The 22,342-nt window shown below is 45.0% G+C and overlaps 1 protein-coding gene across 1 annotated transcript in view; it reads right to left on the bottom strand.

The window, feature by feature from the left end:
* Positions 1-14,451, bottom strand: part of LOC115107549 (rho-associated protein kinase 2-like) — a 71,767-nt gene extending 57,316 nt beyond the window's left edge. Inside the window, 1 exon segment of the mRNA XM_065008650.1 lies at positions 13,635-14,451. Coding sequence (XP_064864722.1) covers positions 13,635-13,733 — 99 coding nt within the window. The 5' untranslated portion in view covers positions 13,734-14,451.
* Between the last annotated feature and the right edge of the window lie 7,891 nt (positions 14,452-22,342).

Here is a 22,342-nt window from a genome sequence, read left to right as displayed (position 1 = left end):
ATGGACAAGTCGTACGCTAGCATGGACAAGTCGTACGCTAGCATGGACAAGTTGTACGCTAGCATGGACAATGGAACATAGCCTCTGTCTTCTTTCTGATCTCCAGCAAACAACTCAATGATTTATACCATCAAATTAATTAATAAAAAGGGAAAGGTCAAAATGACTAGGCTAATGAAATCAATATCTCTTATTGCCCTTCATAGCAGCGTTCTCCCAAATGCAACACAGCTGGGAGAGAAGATGAGTCTGCTAATAGACAGAATAACAAGCAAATGACACAATGACTAGTGGAGTCTGGCCTTTGGTGTAGGGGGTAACAGGGATGGCCTTCTGGGCATGGCATTTCAACAACCTCCTAGAGGGATGGCCTTCTGGGCATTTCAACAACCTCCTAGAGGGATGGTCATCTGGGCATTTCAACAACCTCCTAGAGGGGTGGCCTTCTGGGCATTTCAACAACCTCCTAGAGGGATGGCCTTCTGGGCATGGCATTTCAACAACCTCCTAGAGGGATGGCCTTCTGGGAATTTCAACAACCTCCTAGAGGGATGGCCATCTGGGCATTTCAACAACCTCCTAGAGGGGTGGCCTTCTGGGCATTTCAACAACCTCCTAGAGGGATGGCCTTCTGGGCATTTCAACAACCTCCTAGAGGGGTGGCCTTCTGGGCATTTCAACAACCTCCTAGAGGGATGGCCTTCTGGGCATTTCAACAACCTCCCAGAGGATGGGATGGCCTTCTGGGCATTTCAACAACCTCCTAGAGGGGTGGCCTTCTGGGCTTTTCAACAACCTCCTACAGGGACGGCCTTCTGGGCATTTCAACAACCTCCTAGAGGGACGGCCTTCTGGGCATTTCAACAACCTCCTAGAGGAATGGCCTTCTGGGCATTTCAACAACCTCCCAGAGGATGGGATGGCCATCTGGGCATTTCAACAACCTCCTAGAGGGATGGCCTTCTGGGCATTTCAACAACCTCCTAGAGGATGGGATGGCCTTCTGGGCATTTCAACAACCTCCTAGAGGAATGGCCTTCTGGGCATTTCAACAACCTCCTAGAGGGATGGCCTTCTGGGCATTTCAACAACCTCCTAGAGGGATGGCCTTCTGGGCATTTCAACAACCTCCTAGAGGGATGGCCTTCTGGGCATTTCAACAACCTCCTAGAGGGATGGCCTTCTGGGCATTTCAACAACCTCCTAGAGGGATGGCCTTCTGGGCATTTCAACAACCTCCTAGAGGGATGGCCTTCTGGGCATTTCAACAACCTCCTAGAGGGATGGCCATCTGGGCATTTCAACAACCTCCTAGAGGGATGGCCATCTGGGCATTTCAACAACCTCCTAGAGGGGTGGCCTTCTGGGCATTTCAACAACCTCCTAGAGGGATGGCCTTCTGGGCATTTCAACAACCTCCCAGAGGATGGGATGGCCTTCTGGGCATTTCAACAACCTCCTAGAGGGGTGGCCTTCTGGGCTTTTCAACAACCTCCTACAGGGACGGCCTTCTGGGCATTTCAACAACCTCCTAGAGGGACGGCCTTCTGGGCATTTCAACAACCTCCTAGAGGAATGGCCTTCTGGGCATTTCAACAACCTCCCAGAGGATGGGATGGCCATCTGGGCATTTCAACAACCTCCTAGAGGATGGGATGGCCTTCTGGGCATTTCAACAACCTCCTAGAGGATGGGATGGCCTTCTGGGCATTTCAACAACCTCCTAGAGGAATGGCCTTCTGGGCATTTCAACAACCTCCTAGAGGGATGGCCTTCTGGGCATTTCAACAACCTCCTAGAGGGATGGCCTTCTGGGCATTTCAACAACCTCCTAGAGGGATGGCCTTCTGGGCATTTCAACAACATCCTAGAGGGATGGCCATCTGGGCATTTCAACAACATCCTAGAGGGATGGCCATCTGGGCATTTCAACAACCTCCTAGAGGGATGGCCATCTGGGCATTTCAACAACCTCCTAGAGGGATGGCCTTCTGGGCATTTCAACAACCTCCTAGAGGGATGGCCATCTGGGCATTTCAACAACCTCCTAGAGGGATGGCCTTCTGGGCATTTCAACAACCTCCTAGAGGGATGGCCTTCTGGGCATTTCAACAACCTCCTAGAGGGATGGCCATCTGGGCATGGGCATTTCAACAACCTCCTAGAGGGATGGCCATCTGGGCATTTCAACAACCTCCTAGAGGGATGGCCATCTGGGCATTTCAACAACCTCCTAGAGGGATGGCCATCTGGGCATTTCAACAACCTCCCAGAGGGATGGCCATCTGGGCATTTCAACAACCTCCTAGAGGGATGGCCTTCTGGACATTTCAACAACCTCCCAGAGGGATGGCCATCTGGGCATTTCAACAACCTCCCAAAAGGATGGCCATCTGGGCATTTCAACAACCTCCCAGAGGGATGGCCATCTGGGCATTTCAACAACCTCCCAGAGGGATGGCCATCTGGGCATTTCAACAACCTCCCAGAGGGATGGCCATCTGGGCATTTCAACAACCTCCCAGAGGGATGGCCATCTGGGCATTTCAACAACCTCCTAGAGGGATGGCCATCTGGGCATTTCAACAACCTCCTAGAGGGATGGCCATCTGGGCATTTCAACAACCTCCTAGAGGGATGGCCTTCTGGGCATTTCAACAACCTCCCAGAGGGATGGCCATCTGGGCATTTCAACAACCTCCCAGAGGGATTGCCATCTGGGCATTTCAACAACTTCCTAGAGGGATGGATATCTGGGCATTTCAACAACCTCCTAGAGGGATGGCCTTCTGGGCATTTCAACAACCTCCTAGAGGGATGGCCTTCTGGGCATTTCAACAACCTCCTAGAGGGATGGCCTTCTGGGCATTTCAACAACCTCCCAGAGGGATGGCCATCTGGGCATTTCAACAACCTCCTAGAGGGATGGCCTTCTGGGCATTTCAACAACCTCCCAGAGGGATGGCCATCTGGGCATTTCAACAACCTCCTAGAGGGATGGCCATCTGGGCATTTCAACAACCTCCTAGAGGGATGGCCTTCTGGGCATTTCAACAACATCCTAGAGGGATGGCCATCTGGGCATTTCAACAACCTCCTAGAGGGATGGCCATCTGGGCATTTCAACAACCTCCTAGAGGGATGGCCATCTGGGCATTTCAACAACCTCCTAGAGGGATGGCCATCTGGGCATTTCAACAACCTCCCAGAGGGATGGCCATCTGGGCATTTCAACAACCTCCCAGAGGGATGGCCATCTGGGCATTTCAACAACCTCCTAGAGGGATGGCCATCTGGGCATTTCAACAACATCCTAGAGGGATGGCCATCTGGGCATTTCAACAACCTCCTAGAGGGATGGCCATCTGGGCATTTCAACAACCTCCTAGAGGGATGGCCATCTGGGCATTTCAACAACCTCCTAGAGGGATGGCCATCTGGGCATGGGCATTCAATATCTCCTTCCAAAACAAGTCACAGTGATATAAGGCAGACCTCCTGCCTGTCCTTTCCAGGTCCTGTCTACACTCCACCACAGCCGGCTGGTAGTATATAGAGTGAGGGTAGTTTATAAATACCACACCCACGGGGGATGTGTGGGTGGTGAGGGACTCCATGCTACTTAAGACCATGGGTTTAGTAGGAAGAATTATTTTTGAAACATTTCAAGTTATTACCTCCAGGAATGTGGAGGGAGGGTCAAGTGGAGTCAACTAGGGGGAAGGGTGGGGTTCCCACAGCATCAAATGTCCCCCCTTAACTCTAGCCATGTGAGTGGCCAGGTCTAGGATGGCTCTCCCTGGCATGTGGAACAATTCCTAGCCTTTTGTTTGTGTGTGAGGGAGAGCTAAAGAGAGAGTGAGAGAGTGAGAGAGCGAGAGCGAGAGAGAGTGAGAGAGAGCGAGAGAGAGCTAAAGAGAGAGCTAAAGAGAGAGCGCTAGAGAGAGCGCTAGAGAGAGCGAGCTAAAGAGAGAGCTAAGAGAGTGAGAACTAAAGAGAGAGAGCTATAGAGAGAGCTAGATAGAAAGAAAGAGAGAGCTATAGAGAGAGAGAGAGCTAGAGAGAGAGAGAGCTAGAGAGCTATAGAGAGAGAGAGCTAGAGAGAGAGAGAGCTATAGAGAGAGAGAGCTATAGAGAGAGAGAGCTATAGAGAGAGAGCTAGAGAGAGAGAGAGCTATAGAGAGAGAGAGCTAGAGAGAGAGAGCTATAGAGAGAGCTATAGAGAGAGAGCTATAGAGAGAGAGCTATAGAGAGAGCTATAGAGAGAGAGCTATAGAGAGAGAGCTATAGAGAGAGAGCTATAGAGAGAGAGCTATAGAGAGAGAGCTAAAGAGCGAGAGCTATAGAGAGAGAGCTAAAGAGCGAGAGCTATAGAGAGAGCTAAAGAGCGAGAGCTATAGAGAGAGCTAAAGAGCGAGAGCTATAGAGAGAGAGCTAAAGAGCGAGAGTTATAGAGAGAGAGCTAAAGAGCGAGAGTGAGAGAGCTAAAGAGCGAGAGTGAGAGAGCTAAAGAGCGAGAGTGAGAGAGCTAAAGAGCGAGTGAGAGAGCTAAAGAGCGAGAGTGAGAGAGCTAAAGAGCGAGAGTGAGAGAGCTAAAGAGCGAGTGTGAGAGAGCTAAAGAGCGAGAGTGAGAGAGCTAAAGAGCGAGAGTGAGAGAGCTAAAGAGCGAGAGTGAGAGCTAAAGAGCGAGAGTGAGAGCTAAAGAGCGAGAGAGAGAGCTAAAGAGAGTGAGAGAGCTAAAGAGCGAGTGAGAGAGCTAAAGAGCGAGAGTGAGAGCTAAAGAGCGAGAGTGAGAGAGCTAAAGAGCGAGTGAGAGAGCTAAAGAGCGAGAGTGAGAGAGCTAAAGAGCGAGTGTGAGAGAGCTAAAGAGCGAGTGAGAGAGCTAAAGAGCGAGTGTGAGAGCTAAAGAGCGAGAGTGAGAGCTAAAGAGCGAGAGTGAGAGAGCTAAAGAGCGAGAGTGAGAGAGCTAAAGAGCGAGAGTGAGAGAGCTAAAGAGCGAGAGTGAGAGCTAAAGAGCGAGAGTGAGAGAGCTAAAGAGCGAGAGTGAGAGAGCTAAAGAGCGAGAGTGAGAGAGCTAAAGAGCGAGAGTGAGAGAGCTAAAGAGCGAGAGTGAGAGAGCTAAAGAGCGAGAGTGAGAGCTAAAGAGCGAGAGAGCTAAAGAGCGAGAGTGAGAGCTAAAGAGCGAGAGAGCTAAAGAGCGAGAGTGAGAGCTAAAGAGCGAGAGAGCTAAAGAGCGAGAGTGAGAGCTAAAGAGCGAGAGTGAGAGAGCTAAAGAGCGAGAGTGAGAGAGCTAAAGAGCGAGAGTGAGAGCTAAAGAGCGAGAGAGCTAAAGAGCGAGAGTGAGAGCTAAAGAGCGAGAGAGCTAAAGAGCGAGAGTGAGAGCTAAAGAGCGAGAGTGAGAGCTAAAGAGCGAGAGTGAGAGATCTAAAGAGCGAGAGTGAGAGAGCTAAAGAGCGAGAGTGAGAGAGCTAAAGAGCGAGAGTGAGAGAGCTAAAGAGCGAGAGAGCTAAAGAGCGAGAGAGCTAAAGAGCGAGAGTGAGAGAGCTAAAGATAGAGAGAGAGAGCTAAAGAGCGAGAGAGAGAGCTAAAGATAGAGTGAGAGAAAGAAAACGGGAGCGAGAGAGATGTCCCCTGGTGCAGGCCGGGTGTGTGGAAATAGACCCGGGGCTCAGAGGCTATAATGGTTTATTGAACAGTTCTCTGACTTGACCCAGCATTTCTAGGAGCTCAGGGTCCATTTAATTTTAGCAGCTGTGTGGGTCTGTGACGGAATACATTTTGTCATTGACTGCATGTATTCTATTTGTAATAGTGACGAATCCTAAATCTACATCCAGAGTACTCATCAAATGGCTCAGACACACCAGTAGGACTGTCAAACGGAACGGGTGGCAACTTAGCAACTCTGAACAGTTTCGGTAGCCAATCTCGTGTTCACACAGCAATGACTTTGAAGTCGTCAGCCACTCAGTTAAAATACTCCAAACCAGAAGGTGGCAGTAGTGTTTGACAATGCATGTCTGTCTGTTGCTTGGTGGTCGGAGAGCCTGTTCCTGGAGAGCTACCCTCCTGTAGGCTGTGATTCTCCTTTTTTACACACTCTGTTAATACAACAAAAACTAGACTACGGTACCTCCTCCAATGCGATAAACTAGAACCCATCATTCCCTCTCTACATGCAGAGGATGCTGACCAATCACAAATGGTTTCTCTCACTCTCTGCATGGCATGCTGTCCCATTACAAGTGTCCCCGCTAAGAGTGAGCAGTTAGATGCTGGTGAGGAGAGAACGGCTATACCTCAGAGTGCTTGTCAGAAACATGAGTGCTGCTGGTGCTAACAAGACCGTTGATATAGTGCCAAAGAAGGGTGTATCTACAGTGGTATGGCCAGTGGCATGTATTCATGGACGCTAAAGTGAGCCAGGCTTCCCCAAAAAATGTACCAAGGAAAAAAACATACAAAATGATTTACCTTTTATCTCTCTGGGTTTCATAAATGTCCCTCAAATCGCTAGACTGAATGTATCTCACCGGAGAAAGCATCCTAGCGAACGAAAGAGCGCCCCTCTGCCTCAGTATGTGTAGCCCATCTATCTGATGTTGTCTGGTCAAAAAGAGTATGACATTGTTACCGCCCGTAGCGTGCCTAAACTGAGTGAACGCTGCTATGAACGGTCCTGGCACAAGGGAAGGGAAGCCAGTTTGGATTTGGCTTCACACAAATCACATCAGAAGACAAATGTCATTGAATAGTTGCGTTGTTGTCCTCCGGTGGCTAGCCATCTAGCTAAAATCATCTCTTTCCTAAACTAGTCATGGATGGAGATAGGGATTTTGACTTGTGGTTTTACTTCATTCTCTGTACTGGCCAATGATTATAACAGCAATTCTGATCCAAACATAAATTCATACATTGTGCCCCTGGCCTGAAAGGATGGAAGTTTAAAATGTAGCTAGATGTATTATTCCACATCATATTCGGCTTACTTTGATTGGACTAAATCATTTGTTATCTTTTAGTTGTTACTGTATTAGACTAAGCATAGTTGACTAGATGATGTTGAAGTTGAAATGGTGTTGGATAATGTAGTCAGTGCTTGTTTTCTTTATGACTTGTGGTAACTTAATAGTTGTTTTGTGGTCCAAAAATGTCAGAAACATTAACTTTCTTGGCTGTAGGTCATGTAACTGTTTGCTGTAACATATGATTGAACTAACAGGTTACAGAGCAAACAACGCAATTATCACAACACATAGGTTGTAATATGTATTTTTTCCACCTGGCTTGGCTTCCCTGGTGATTTTACCCACACACTGTTACTGAGTATGGCAGTATTTTGGCTATAGGCAAAGCGACCAAATGCAGGCGTTGTGCAAAAAGTGCCTCGGAGTTGTGGCGACGACACTACAAATGTATTCAATCATTTGAATATAAAACATGCCACAGACACATAGAAATCAGAGGCTATACCTATAACATGACTAAAGACATGGCTCCTATCTACACAGTCAGCAAAGACAGCTTCAAGAAGATGATAAACAAGCTGACAGGAGATACACGATTCCATCTTGCAGATATTTCTCCCAAGTCGCCATCCCAACACTATAACAAAATGAAGGGAGAAGTTGAAACGTAGCGTTGAATGAGTGGAACAGACTACAATGTTTTGGACACTGGCTGCACCTTGCAACTGGTAGGTTAAGGCACTTTGACTTATAATTCAATTATAATGATTGAACTTACTTCTACACAATCATAAGCTTCCTATTCCATCTGCAGCCTATGGCTGCCTGAATTAAAAATGAACTTAATTTAAGAAATCATATGCCTAATGATAAAATAAACTCAATGTTATGAATGAATTAATAAGTACTGTGCTTATAGCACACTATATTTTGATAATCATGTTAAACATTTGTTTGTTAATATGTAGGTGTAATAATGCTCATAATCATATGCAGCCTATAACAATGTTGGAAAGTATTTCACTCGGTTAGCTGCGGGATGTATTCAGAATATGATCTTATTTTAGAAGTGACAGTTGTTTTAACCATGTCTGATGGAATTAATAAGTTTACACTCACGTTTAAAAGCAAATTGCAATTCAAAAATGGCAATCTATGCCCCCCCCCCCCCAAAATATCACAATTAGATATTTCGTCCAAATCCTGCAGCCCTACTAGTTACTGTAACTGTGCTAAAGTTGCTACTGTTGTAGAAAACCCTTGTTGATACTAGCCAGATGGCCACAGCTATATTCCAATACAGCAATTCCAAGATGGCGTCGTCCTCTCGTTACTTTTTGTATTTTCTTGTCTTTTTTTGTATACATTTCAATTTATTTTTCAATCTCTTTTATTTTTTAAATTAAATATACCTCCTGGTAACCCGCCTCACTCAATGTGACACGGATCCGCTATTTTGTTTTTAGACCTTATAGCCAAAACCTCCATCCGTTGCTAGCCATCAGAAGCTAAGCAGCTAATTAGCTACTAGCTATTTAGTCATTGTTAGCCACTGCTAGCGGCCTTTACCCTCTGCACAGGCACCAGACGTTTTTTAGCCTGGTTAATACCTGCCAGCATCGGGCTGTTTTCTCCACTACAACGCCGTATTCCTGCCGTAAACCCTGGTCCATTACTCCTGATCATCACAGCTCACTAGCTGCTACCAAGTGACCCAGCCCCGAAGCTAGCCCTGAGCCAGGCGCATCTCCCAGCTAGCAAACTAAATTCCTACAATTACAATACCTCTTCCGCCTCTTCCGGTCCCTTTGTCGACACGGCGCCCCGCCGTACCACCACGACTGGTCCGCAGACGTAATTCCATCCACTGTGCCCAGCGTCGGTGCAGACGCTTCTACCTACCCCGGCCTGCTAACTTTAGATGCCGTGTCTCCCTCGTGCTAGCGTAGCAACGACTACCCAGCAGCTTCCCTGTTCCATCTATTGCTGTTCACTGGACCCTATGATCACTTGGCTACATAGCTGATGCCTGCTGGACTGTTCATATCACGGTACTCCACGTTGTTTATCTGTCGGCCCCGAATTCAGGCCTTGTGTGTAGTTAACCAATCCTCTGCCCATTTATCGCCATTTTACCTGTTTTCTTAGCTGATTCGCTGCTTTTGTCTTACCCGTTGTTGTCTTAGCTAGCTCTCCCAATCAACACCTGTGATTTCCTTATGCCTCGCTTTGTCTCTCTCAAATGTCAATATGCCTTCTTTACTGTTGTTTAGGATAGTTATCATTGTTTAAGTTTACAGTAGAGCCCCTAGTCCCACTCTACATGCCTCAGATTCCTCCTTTGTTCCACCTCCCACACATGCAGTGACCTCACCCAGTATAACCAGCACGTCCAGAGATGCAACCTCTCTTATCACTCAGTGCCTGGGCTTACCTCCACTGTACCCGCACCCCACCATACCCCTGTCTGCATATTATGCCCTGAATCTATTCTACCACGCCCAGATATCTGCTCCTTTTATTCTCTGTCCCCAACACACTAGACGACCAGTCTTGGTAGGCTTTAGCCGTATCCTCATCCTACTCCTCCTCTGTTCCTCGGGAGATGTGGGGGTTAACCCAGGCCCTGCGTGTCCCCAGGCACTCTCATTTGTTGACTTCTGTAAATGAAAAAGTCTTGGTTTCATGCATGTTAACATCAGAAGCATCCTCCCTAAGTTTGTTTTACTCACTGCTTTAGCACACAGTCGAGGATGCCTGGTCATTCTTTAAAAGTAATTTCCTCACCATCTTAAATAAGCATGCCCCTTTCAAAAAATGTAGAACTGAGAACAAATATAGCCCTTGGTTCACTCCAGACCTGACTTCCCTTGACCAGCACAAAAACATCCTGTGGCAGACTGCAATAGATCTCCCTCACTAGCTTTAAGAACCAGCTGTCAGAGCAGCTCACAGATCACTGCACCTGTTCATAGCCCACCTATCTACCTCATCCCCGTACTGTATTCATTTATTTTGCTCCTTTTGCACCCCAGTATCTCTACTTGCACATCCATCTTTTGCACATCTACCGTTCCAGTGTTTAATTGCCATATTGTAATTACTTCGCCACCATGGTCTATTTATTGTCTTAACTCCCTTATTTGACCTAATTTGCACTCACTGTATATAGACTTTGTTTTCTTTTTTTCTACTGTATTATTGACTGTATGATTTGTTCATTCCATATGTAACCCTGTGTTGTTGTATGTGTCGAACTGCTATGCTTTATATTGGCCAGGTCACAGTTGCAAATGAGAACTTGTTCTCAACTAGCTTACCTGGTTAAATAAAGAAATAGCATCGAATAGACCCCGCGATATGCAACTGTTCAGGGAAGTCAGGAATCAATACACACAGTCAGTCAGGAAAGCAAAGGCTAGCTTTTTCAAACTGAAATTTGCATCCTGTAGCTCTAACTCCAAAAAGTTTTGGGACACAGTAAAGTCCATGGACAACAAGATGCACATGTCTCATTGAAACGTGTATTCCTGCTTGTTTTCCTCACAAACTATGAGTGCCAGCGACTACACCAAAACAAGCGTAAACAAACAGGAAATAGTACTGTGTGGTCAGGGTGGGTTATCTCCATGCTCAATGCCAGGATGTGCTTTCAGCTTCCTGAGGTGTGGTGCTCTGCAGCGGGGGCCAGCATGACTCATTTGTAGGCTTCTACAGAGACTTGTTCAGTAAGGCACAGGATAGCAAAACATTAGCAAAACATTTTGCGGCCTTATTGGACAAGTTCAGATAGCAGTACATCCCAGTTTCACTTTTCAACAAAACGTTGTCAGCCAACTAATGTAGACACTAGCCTGTTTTGGTATCATCCAGTGCCCTCATATCACTAAATTGAATCAGCTGATAGCCTACCACTCTTGTGATTTAAAGGGATAGTTTGAGATTTTGGCAGTCAGATGAACTCATGGATACAATGTATAGGTCTCTGCGTGCTGTTAGAAGGAAGTTGAAGGTAGTTTCTGGGGTGATTTCTAAATATCTTTTTCAAATCACAAGAGCGGTAAACTATCAGTTGGGTAACCTTAGTGATATGAGGGCACTGGATGAAACAAAAACAGGTTAGTGTTTAGGCTAGTTGGGTGAAAATATTTTGATAAAGAATGAAACGGATGTACTGCTATCTGAACTTGTCCAATAAGAACAAAGATTTTAGTGTTGCGTTGTGAAATGTTTTGCTATGCTGTGCCTTACTGAACAGGACCCAGTTCTGTAGGGCTAACAATGAGGCATGCTGGTCCCCAAACAATGACAAAGTCTAAGGGATCAGCAAACATTGGCTTAATTGCAAAAATCCCAAACTATTCCTTTAACTAAGTCAGGTGGATTGAGGGATAATTGATTAATTGATCACAATAAACATGTATTATCATTGTAAAAAAAAACAATTTAGGAATGGTTGAATAAGAGAGGCTTAGCATAGCTGGAATAGCAACTAGCCCATAGTGTAAAATACAATGCCCATATTTGGATCCATGACAGTCCTAGATTACGATCTAGTGAGCTCACACTATTGGTCTATTGTGAGGGTTTCAATGGGCCGTCCTCTCACAGTGACTCATGACAACCCAAAATAACAACACAATTATTCCCTTAAGCAGGTACTTTTGGATGTGTCGTCATTTTCACAAAAGACCATTAGGTTACGTCACTCTCAAATAGCCTAATGTGGTTTCTTCTCCACATCTCCATCATCAGCAGATACACAATGATTGAAACCTATAGTGGATACCTAGCATGCTACCACTTAGCACCTCATTGATTCAGAGGGGTTGGGTTAAATACGGAAGAAAAGTTGAATACATTCAGTTGGACAACTGACTAGGTATCCCCCTTTCCCTTTAGCATGCTAGCTGTTACCATCGACTTCCAGTCATTACTCTAATGCTAGTTAGCAACTTCCTTCAAACTGCACACAGAAACATACAAATTGTATCCAGAAGTTCATCTGACTCTGGGCAAGTAGATAAAATGGCTTCATTGCCAAAATCCTGACGTGTCCCTTTAAAAATGGAAGAAGATTTATAGGCATATCCATTCAATAGCTTCCTCTGATATACTGTCTAGTAGCTTCCATTATTGTGTAGCTACTAAGGTCATAGTCTATATCATCATATGTGCTGGGTGTACCACAACAACCTGCCAATCCCTTTACTTTCAGTATGCTGATGTGGATAAAGTATGGGTTTGTTATCAATGTCTGTGGAGCACATGACACTTTTTCTTACAACCAAACACCCAAGAGTAGATCCTCTGGGGACTCTATGTAGAAGTGCTGATCTAGGATCAGGTCTTATTCATTGTGATTGAAAAGGCAAAACTGATCCTAAATCAGTCCTCCTACTCAGACACATACAGGCCCAGATTTGAGACAGTCGGACTATGGAGTTAGCTAGCTAATCGGTTTCTTCCATAATCTTATAATGACCTCATATGCCTAACAATCTGCCTACACATAATCTGTTTATTCCAAACCTGTTAAATCCGCTCATGGGAGTTATGGGGGAGGGATTGAAAGAGATTATAAGAGTGTGTAGGTCTACTGATTTGACTTGTTGAATCCAAAACTGAGGTGTAATCCTAAACCATTTCCTCAAGTTAAAGCATCACATCTGTGAACTGAAATAGACATGGAATGAGGGGAATGGACATGTTCATCTAGAAAAGCATGTTCATCCAGTCTAGACATTTTTCTGTGAATTATTTTAAAGTGCTTCATTGGTTAGCAAATTAAGTGTGCCACCAAAAAATAAAAATGCCTGACTGTATTATAAGTTAATTATAGTCGAGATGTTACAGACACCTACTAAGCATGTTTTTATGATCCAAAACCCTGGAAATACCATAGATTCAGGGCATTAGGCCACTGCCTGAGGCTAAGGGGTGTGTGCTGAGGTTAAGTCAAATGAATGCACTGATAACAAGCTAGAACAAAAACCTAGTGACTCCCCCATCCCCTGACATCAGCTAACAATGAGCTGCATCCACACAAGGTTGCTTTCTGAGAGATCTGCGGTTCATTCCTTGATAGGTCAAGTTCTAAAATGGCCGCCAGCCAGGTGGTCACAAGGGGCTTGTCCAAGCAGAGGAGGTTGCTAGCTGTCAGGGAGACAAACATGGGTGGTTGCTCACCTCTTGTACTTATTTAACACTTGAGCCGACTACAGGTTGACTTAGCAAATAGGCCAACTCTTGGAGACAGATTTTCAGATCTGTGTCCCATACACCTGATGCAACGAAGTGCAATCTTCCCTCTAGTATGAGGGGAGAGCAAGATGATGGGAACCTTATTGCTTCAGGCTCTGTTCAATCTAAATCACTATAGTTGTATAGGATGATAGCAAAACATTTGTCCTTCCATGTGAAGGTAGTGTACTGTATTGGACTAAATTATTGACATGTGCTTTACACAAGATGTTATAAGAGTGAATTAACCCTGGGGGCAAAATCCCTGAATAGCCAAGATAAAGAGGAAAAATGACTACCATCATCTAATAGATTAGCTGGACGTTTGACTGATCAGCTACTCACAGATTGATGATATGTTACTGTAAATCCATGCTGCTCCTCTCTCTTGACAGTTGTGTTGTCCTGTTGTTAAAAACTTACCAGTAAACTCTCCAAGTTTAACGCCGACTTCGGGTCTCTGATCAGCGATTCCAACTTTTTCAGCCGGGTGTCCAGCCTCTTCTCCGCTCCGGACGACATGATGGCAATTTAGTCAATCCGGGTCCGACAATGGCATGTGATGGTAACCTTAAATGTCACGACAACAACTTGGTCAATACCTGCGGTGTCCCTTTAACACCGCAGGGCAGCGCTCGCTATTTTGCTGCTGGTTGGCTGAACGATAAACTGATAACGCCGCTGAACAAGCCTTGTTTTGACGGTATAAATTGGTTAATAATTTATTGCCAGTTTTCGCTGCATATTATTCGACATTAAAGAATTGCCGACAGAATCTCCCACTTAAAACGGACTCATCCAGATCCCAGGTTAGGCGCGCTGTTCCAAATCGTGTCTGTCTCAAGCTCCTGAACTCCGCAAGCATGACTCGTGTATTTTGTCGCTGTAAATGTCAAGTTTCTTCATTGAAACGGGTTCACCGAGAACTTCTATTCGGTGTCTTCACCAGTCACATACATTCAGTCCTCTGAACAACCCAGAACATCGTTACCCACAAGCACTCACTGAAACAGGAATTCCTCTCCTCTTATCTCATTGATCTCTTTTACAGTCACAGCCCGAGCTCGCCACAACTTCCAGTATTTTTGGAATGCTGATGTCGCCATGTAACTCGCCTGTGAGTCTTCTCTGACTAACCTATACATAGCCGATGACACATTTGCGGTGCAAGCTAATTATTATAGTCACTATCTTATTGGTGACTATAATAATAGTATTTAGTAGCTATTGGCTTTAGACTACTGGATCAGCTCGTTCTCACAAAGACCGAGGTAAAGTTGGTTTTATATTCACACATTCGGACATTCAACAGACATTCGCCAAAAACCATTTACAAATGTAGAAATCAATAACTAATTCACCGTTTGTCATAGAATCATCAAACTAGATAGGATTTATTATATAAATGTACAGCATACTTTTCCAACATTTGTTTTGAATACAAATTTCAGTTTTGATTGGATAGAAATACATACAATCTATCAAATGCCATTTAAAGCTGTATAAATCAATAACTAATTCACCGTTTGTCACAGAAACATCAAACTAGGTATTATTTATTCTATGAATGTCTAGCATACTTTTACAACCTTTGTTTTGAATACAAATTCCAGTTTTGATTTGATAGAAATAAATAACCTTTATGGACTTGGTATACAGTTGAAGTCGGGAAGTTTACATACACTTAAGTTGGAGTCATTAAACTCGTTTTTCAACCCCTCCACAAATTTCTTGTTAACAAACTATAGTTTTGGCAAGTCGGTTAGGACATCTACTTTGTGCATGACACAAGTAAGTTTTCCAACAATTGTTTACAGACAGATTATTTCACTTCTAATTCACTGTATCACAATTCCAGTGGGTCAGAAGATTACATACACTTTTTTATTTTTTTAAATTTTATTTCACCTTTATTTAACCAGGTAGGCTAGTTGAGAACAAGTTCTCATTTACAACTGCGACCTGGCCAAGATAAAGCAAAGCAGTGCAACACAAACAACAACACAGAGTTACACATGGAATAAACAAACATGCAATCAATAATACAATAGAAAAGGTCTATATACATTGTGTGTAAATGAGGTAGGCTAAGGGAGGTAAGACAATACATAGGCCATGGTGGCAAAGTAAATACAATATAGCAATTAAACACTGGAATGGTAGATGTGCAGAAGATGAATGTGCAAGTAGAGATACTGGGGTGCAAAGGAGCACGATAAATAAGTAAATACAGTATGGGGATGAGGTAGTTGGATGGGCTATTTACAGATGGGCTATGTACAGGTGCAGTGATCTGGGAGCTGCTCTGACAGCTGGTGCTTAAAGCTAGTGAGGGAGATATGAGTCTCCAGCTTAAGTGAATTTTGCAGTTTGTTCCAGTCATTGGCAGTAGAGAACTGGAAGGAAAGGCGGCAAAAGGAAGAATTGGCTTTGGGGGTGACCAGTGACATATACCTGCTGGAGCGCGTGCTACGGGTAGGTGCTGCTATGGTGACCAGTGAGCTGAGATAAGGCGGGGCTTTACCAAGCAGAGACTTGTAAATGGCCTGGAGCCAGTGGGTTTGGCGACGAGTATGAAGCAATCGCCAGCCAACAAGAGATTACAGGTCGCAGTGGTGGGTAGTATATGGGCTTTGGTGACAAAACGCATGGCATTGTGATAGACTGCATCCAATTTGTTGAGTAGAGTGTTGGAGGCTATTTTGTAAATGACATCTCCGAAGTCGAGGATCGGTAGGATGGTCAGTTTTACGAGGGTTTGTTTGGCAGCATTAGTGAAGGATGCTTTGTTGCTAAATAGGACTCAGATTCTAGATGTAATTTTGGATTGGAGATGCTTAATGTGAAGGAGAGTTTACAGTCTAACCAGACACCTAGGTATTTGTAGTTGTCCACATATTCTAGGTCAGAACTTTCCAGAGTTGTGATGCTAGTCGGGCGGGCTGGTGTGGGCAGCAATCGGTTGAAGAGCATGCACTTAGTCTTACTAGCATTTAAAAGCAGGTGGAGGTCACAGAAGGAGTGTTGTATGGCGTTGAAGCTCGTTTGTTAACACAGTGTCCAAAGAAGGGCCAGATGTATACAGAATGGTATCGTCTGCGTAGAGGTGGATCAGAGAATCACCAGCAGCTAGAGCGACATCATTAATATATACAGAGAAAAGAGTCGGCTCGAGATTTGAACCCTGTGGCATCCCCATAGAGACTGCCAGAGGTCCAGACAATAGGCCCTCAGATTTGACACACTGAACTCTATCAGAGAGGTAGTTGGTGAACCAGGCGAGAAAATCATTTGAGAAACCAAGGCAGTTGAGTCTGCCGATAAGAATGTGGTGATTGACAGAGTCGAAAGCCTTGGCCAGGTCGATGAAGATGGCTGCACAGCAATGTCTCTTATCGATGGCGGTTATGATATCGTTTAGGACCTTGAGCGTGGCTGAGGTGCACCCATGACCAGCTCTGAAACCAGATTGCATAGCGAAGAAGGTACGGTGGGATTTGAAATGGTCGGTAATCTGTTTGTTAATTTGGTTTTCAAAGACCTTAGAAAGGCAGGGTAGGATAGATACAGGTCTGTAGCAGTTTGGGTATAGAGTGTCTCCCCCTTTGAAGAGGGGGATGACCACAGTCAGCACTAAGTTGACTGTGCCTTTAAACAGCTTGGAAAATACCATAAAATTATGTCATGGCTTTAGAAGATTCTGATAGGCTAATCGACATAATTTGAGCAAAGGACCTTGTGAAGATTCTGGAGGAAACAGGTATAAAAGTATGTATATCCACAGTAAAACGAGTCCTATATCGACATAACCTGAAAGGCTGCTCAGCAAGGAAGAAGCCACTGCTCCAAAACCGCCATAAAAAAGCCAGACTACGGTTTGCAACTGCACATGTGCAACTGCACATGGGTAAAAAGATCGTACTATATCGACATAACCTGAAAGGCTGCTCAGCACAGGGCTGCCCGGAACAGGGCTCCGGGCAGCCGAGCGGAAATGGAGGAAAACTCGCCTCCCTGCGGACCTGGCATCCTTTCACTCCCTCCTCACTACATTTTCCTCTTCTGTCTCTGCTGCTAAAGCCACTTTCTACCACTCTAAATTCCAAGCATCTGCCTCTAACCCTAGGAAGCTCTTTGCCACCTTCTCCTCCCTCCTGAATCCTCCCCCCCCCCCCTCCTCCCTCTCTGCAGATGACTTCGTCAACCATTTTGAAAAGAAGGTCGACGACATCCGATCCTCGTTTGCTAAGTCAAACGACACCGCTGGTTCTGCTCACACTGCCCTACCCTGTGCTCTGACCTCTTTCTCCCTCTCTCTCCAGATGAAATCTCGCGTCTTGTGACGGCCGGCCGCCCAACAACCTGCCCGCTTGACCCTATCCCCTCCTCTCTTCTCCAGACCATTTCCGGAGACCTTCTCCCTTACCTCACCTCGCTCATCAACTCATCCCTGACCGCTGGCTACGTCCCTTCCATCTTCAAGAGAGCGAGAGTTGCACCCTTCTGAAAAAACCTACACTCGATCCCTCCGATGTCAACAACTACAGACCAGTATCCCTTCTTTCTTTTCTCTCCAAAACTCTTGAACGTGCCGTCCTTGGCCAGCTCTCCCGCTATCTCTCTCAGAATGACCTTCTTGATCCAAATCAGTCAGGTTTCAAGACTAGTCATTCAACTGAGACTGCTCTTCTCTGTATCACGGAGGCGCTCCGCACTGCTAAAGCTAACTCTCTCTCCCTCTGCTCTCATCCTTCTAGACCTATTGGCTGCCTTCGATACTGTGAACCATCAGATCCTCCTCTCCACCCTCTCCGAGTTGGGCATCTCCGGCGCGGCCCACGCTTGGATTGCGTCCTACCTGACAGGTCGCTCCTACCAGGTGGCGTGGCAAGAATCTGTCTCCTCACCACGCGCTCTCACCACTGGCGTCCCCCAGGGCTCTGTTCTAGGCCCTCTCCTATTCTCGCTATACACCAAGTCACTTGGCTCTGTCATAACCTCACATGGTCTCTCCTATCATTGCTATGCAGACGACACACAATTAATCTTCTCCTTTCCCCCTTCTGATGACCAGGTGGCGAATCGCATCTCTGCATGTCTGGCAGACATATCAGTGTGGATGACGGATCACCACCTCAAGCTGAACCTCGGCAAGACGGAGCTGCTCTTCCTCCCGGGGAATCTCTGCCCGTTCCATGATCTCGCCATCACGGTTGACAACTCCATTGTGTCCTCCTCCCAGAGCGCTAAGAACCTTGGCGTGATCCTGGACAACACCCTGTCGTTCTCAACCCGTTCCTGTAGGTTCATGCTCTACAACATCCGCAGAGTACGACCCTGCCTCACACAGGAAGTGGCGCAGGTCCTAATCCAGGCACTTGTCATCTCTCGTCTGGATTACTGCAACTCGCTGTTGGCTGGGCTCCCTGCCTCTGCCATTAAACCCCTACAACTCATCCAGAACGCCGCAGCCCGTCTGGTGTTCAACCTTCCCAAGTTCTCTCACGTCACCCCGCTCCTCCGCTCTCTCCACTGGCTTCCAGTTGAAGCTCGCATCCGCTACAAGACCATGGTGCTTGCCTACGGAGCTGTGAGGGGAACGGCACCTCAGTACCTCCAGGCTCTGATCAGGCCCTACACCCGAACAAGGGCACTGCGTTCATCCACCTCTGGCCTGCTCGCCTCCCTACCACTGAGGAAGTACAATTCCCGCGCAGCCCAGTCAAAACTGTTCGCTGCTCTGGCCCCCCAATGGTGGAACAAACTCCCTCACGATGCCAGGACAGCGGAGTCAATCACCACCTTCCGGAGACACCTGAAACCCCACCTCTTTCAGGAATACCTAGGATAGGATAAAGTAATCCTTCTCACCCCCTTACTAGATTTAGATGCACTATTGTAAAGTGGCTGTTCCACTGGATGTCTTAAGGTGAACGCACCAATTTGTAAGTCGCTCTGGATAAGAGCGTCTGCTAAATGACTTAAATGTAAATGTAAATGTACTTTTTGGAGAAATGTCCTCTGGTCTGATGAAACAAAATATAACTGTTTGGCCATAATGACCATCGTTATGTTTGGAGGAAAAAGGGGGAGACTTGCAAGGAGAAGAACACCACCATCCCAACCGTGAAGCATGGGGGTGGCAGCATTATGATGTGGGGTGCTTTGCTGCAGGAGGGACTGGTGCACTTCACTAAATCATTTTCCATCCTGATGATGCCATCTATGTGGATATATTTAAGAAACATCTCAAGACATCAGTCAGGAAGTTAAAGCTTGATTGCAAATGGATCTTCCAAATAGACAATGACCCCAAGCATACTTCCAAAGTTGTGGCAAAATGGCTTAAGGACAACAAAGTCAAGGTATTGGAGTGGCCATCACAAAGCCATGACCTCAATCCTATAGAAAATTTGTGGACAGAACTGAAAAAGCGTGTGTGAGCAAGGAGGCCTTCAAACCTGACTCAGTTACACCAGCTCTGTCAGGAAGAATGGGCCAAAATTCACCCAACTTATTGTGGGAAGCTTGTGGAAGGCTACCCGAAATGTTTTACCAAAGTTAAACAATTTAAAGGCAATACTGCCAAATACTAATTGAGTGTATGTAAACTTCTGACCCACTGGGAGTGTGATAAAATTTGAAATAAATAATTCTCTCTACTATTATTCTGACATTTCACATTCTTAAAATAAAGTGGTGATCCTAACTGACCTAAGACAGGGAATTGTTACCAGGATTAAATGTCAGGAATTGTGTAAAACGGAGTTTAAATGTATTTGGCTAAGGTGTATGTAAACATCCGACTTCAACTGTATTTAAGAGCAATTTATTTTCGTGAATAGGATGGTGACCCTAATAAAGTGGCAACTGAGTGAAAATATCACAAACAACCCCTTTTTAGCAGTGTCTGTCTGTTATACATTTGATCAGTGGGTATAATGGTAAATCTGATCCACAAGGTCCTCATAGGATCAATTATCCTTTTAAAATGATAAACTTGAATTAGCTAACACAATGTGCCATTGGAACACAGGAGTGATGGTTGCTGATAATGGGCCTCTGTATGCCTATGTAGATATTCCCCCCAAAATCTGCCATTTCCAGCTACAAGTCATTTACAACATTAACATTGTCTACACTGTATTTCTGATCATTTTGATCTTATTTTCATCCACCTGTCTTTTTTTGTTAGTCAGGCCTGACCCCTTCATCCCATAGTTTTTTCCTGTAATTTAATATGACTGAAGATGCAGAATCTTATGCCAGGTCCCTTCTAATAGGGTACAACAGACTGGTTTGAACTTTGAACTTTGGTTTGAACATGCACTCTAGACGCACTACATTCCCTCTATCAAATCAAAACTGGAATTTTTACTCTCAACAAAAGGTTGTGAAAGTATGCTATACATTTATAGAATAAATCATACCTAGTTTGATTCTTCTGTCATAATCTGTGAAAGGGTTATTGATTTATATAGCTTTAAATGACATTTTATAGATGTTATGTATTTCTATCAAATCAGAACTAGAATGTTTACTCAAATAAAATGTTGTAAACGTTTATACCGCTTTTAATGGCATTCTATAGATTTGATGTATTTTTATCAAATCAAAACTGGAATTTGTATTCAAAAAAGGTTGTAAAAGTATGCTAGACATTTATAGAATCAATCATTCCAGATATTCTGTCATTCTGTCAAATGTGTTAAAGTATAAACTGGGTGAGGTCGAGCCCTGAATGCTGATTGGCTGACAGCCATGGTATATCAGACCGTATACCATGGGAATGACAAAGCATTTATTTTTACTGCTCTAATTACATTGGTAACCCGTTTTTAATAGCAATAAGGCACCTCAGGGGTTTGTGGTATATGGCCAACTCCGCTTTGCGTCGTGCTATGAACAGCCCTTAGCCATGGTATATTGGCCATATACCACATCCCGTTGTGCATTATTGCTGAATTGTAACAACTTCATTAACTGAGATAAAGACTTGCATCCCAAATTGAACCCTATTGTGGGCTCTGGTCAAAAGCAGTGCACTATATAGGGCAAAGGGCTCAGATCAAAAGCAGTGCACTATATAGGGCAAAGGGCTCGGATCAAAAGCAGTGCACTATATAGGGCAAAGGGCTCAGATCAAAAGCAGTGCACTATATAGGGCAAAGGGCTCGGATCAAAAGCAGTGCACTATATAGGGCAAAGGGCTCAGATCAAAAGCAGTGCACTATATAGGGCAAAGGGCTCGGATCAAAAGCAGTGCACTATATAGGGCAAAGGGCTCGGATCAAAAGCAGTGCACTATATAGGGCAAAGGGCTCAGATCAAAAGCAGTGCACTATATAGGGCAAAGGGCTCGGATCAAAAGCAGTGCACTATATAGGGCAAAGGGCTCGGATCAAAAGCAGTGCACTATATAGGGCAAAGGGCTCAGATCAAAAGCAGTGCACTATATAGGGCAAAGGGCTCAGATCAAAAGCAGTGCACTATATAGGGCAAAGGGCTCAGATCAAAAGCAGTGCACTATATAGGGCAAAGGGCTCAGATCAAAAGCAGTGCACCATATAGGGCAAAGGGCTCAGATCAAAAGCAGTGCACTATATAGGGCAAAGGGCTCAGATCAAAAAGCAGTGCACTATATAGGGCAAAGGGCTCAGATCAAAAGCAGTGCACTATATAGGGCAAAGGGCTCAGATCAAAAGCAGTGCACTATATAGGGCAAAGGGCTCAGATCAAAAGCAGTGCACTTATATAGGGCAAAGGGCTCGGATCAAAAGCAGTGCACTATATAGGGCAAAGGGCTCAGATCAAAAGCAGTGCACTATATAGGGCAAAGGGCTCAGATCAAAAGCAGTGCACTATATAGGGCAAAGGGCTCAGATCAAAAGCAGTGCACTATATAGGGCAAAGGGCTCGGATCAAAAGTTGTGCACTGTATAGGGAATAAGGTGACATTTTGGATACAACCAAGATATGTCAGAGAGAATATTATCTATCCCACATTCGGATGTTACGTTTCAGTGAATAGTTTTGACCTTGGTTGCTATACTTGGACCATTTTACATTGAAAAGTATATTTGTTCTGTGATACAAAGTAAACAATGACATCAGATATGAAAAACACATGA

Source organism: Oncorhynchus nerka, linkage group LG24 (assembly GCF_034236695.1).
Source record: "Oncorhynchus nerka isolate Pitt River linkage group LG24, Oner_Uvic_2.0, whole genome shotgun sequence".
Classification (NCBI taxonomy): Eukaryota; Metazoa; Chordata; class Actinopteri; order Salmoniformes; family Salmonidae; genus Oncorhynchus; species Oncorhynchus nerka.
The sequence above is the reverse complement of the archived record's forward strand: the minus strand, read 5'-3'. Positions and strand labels throughout refer to the sequence as shown.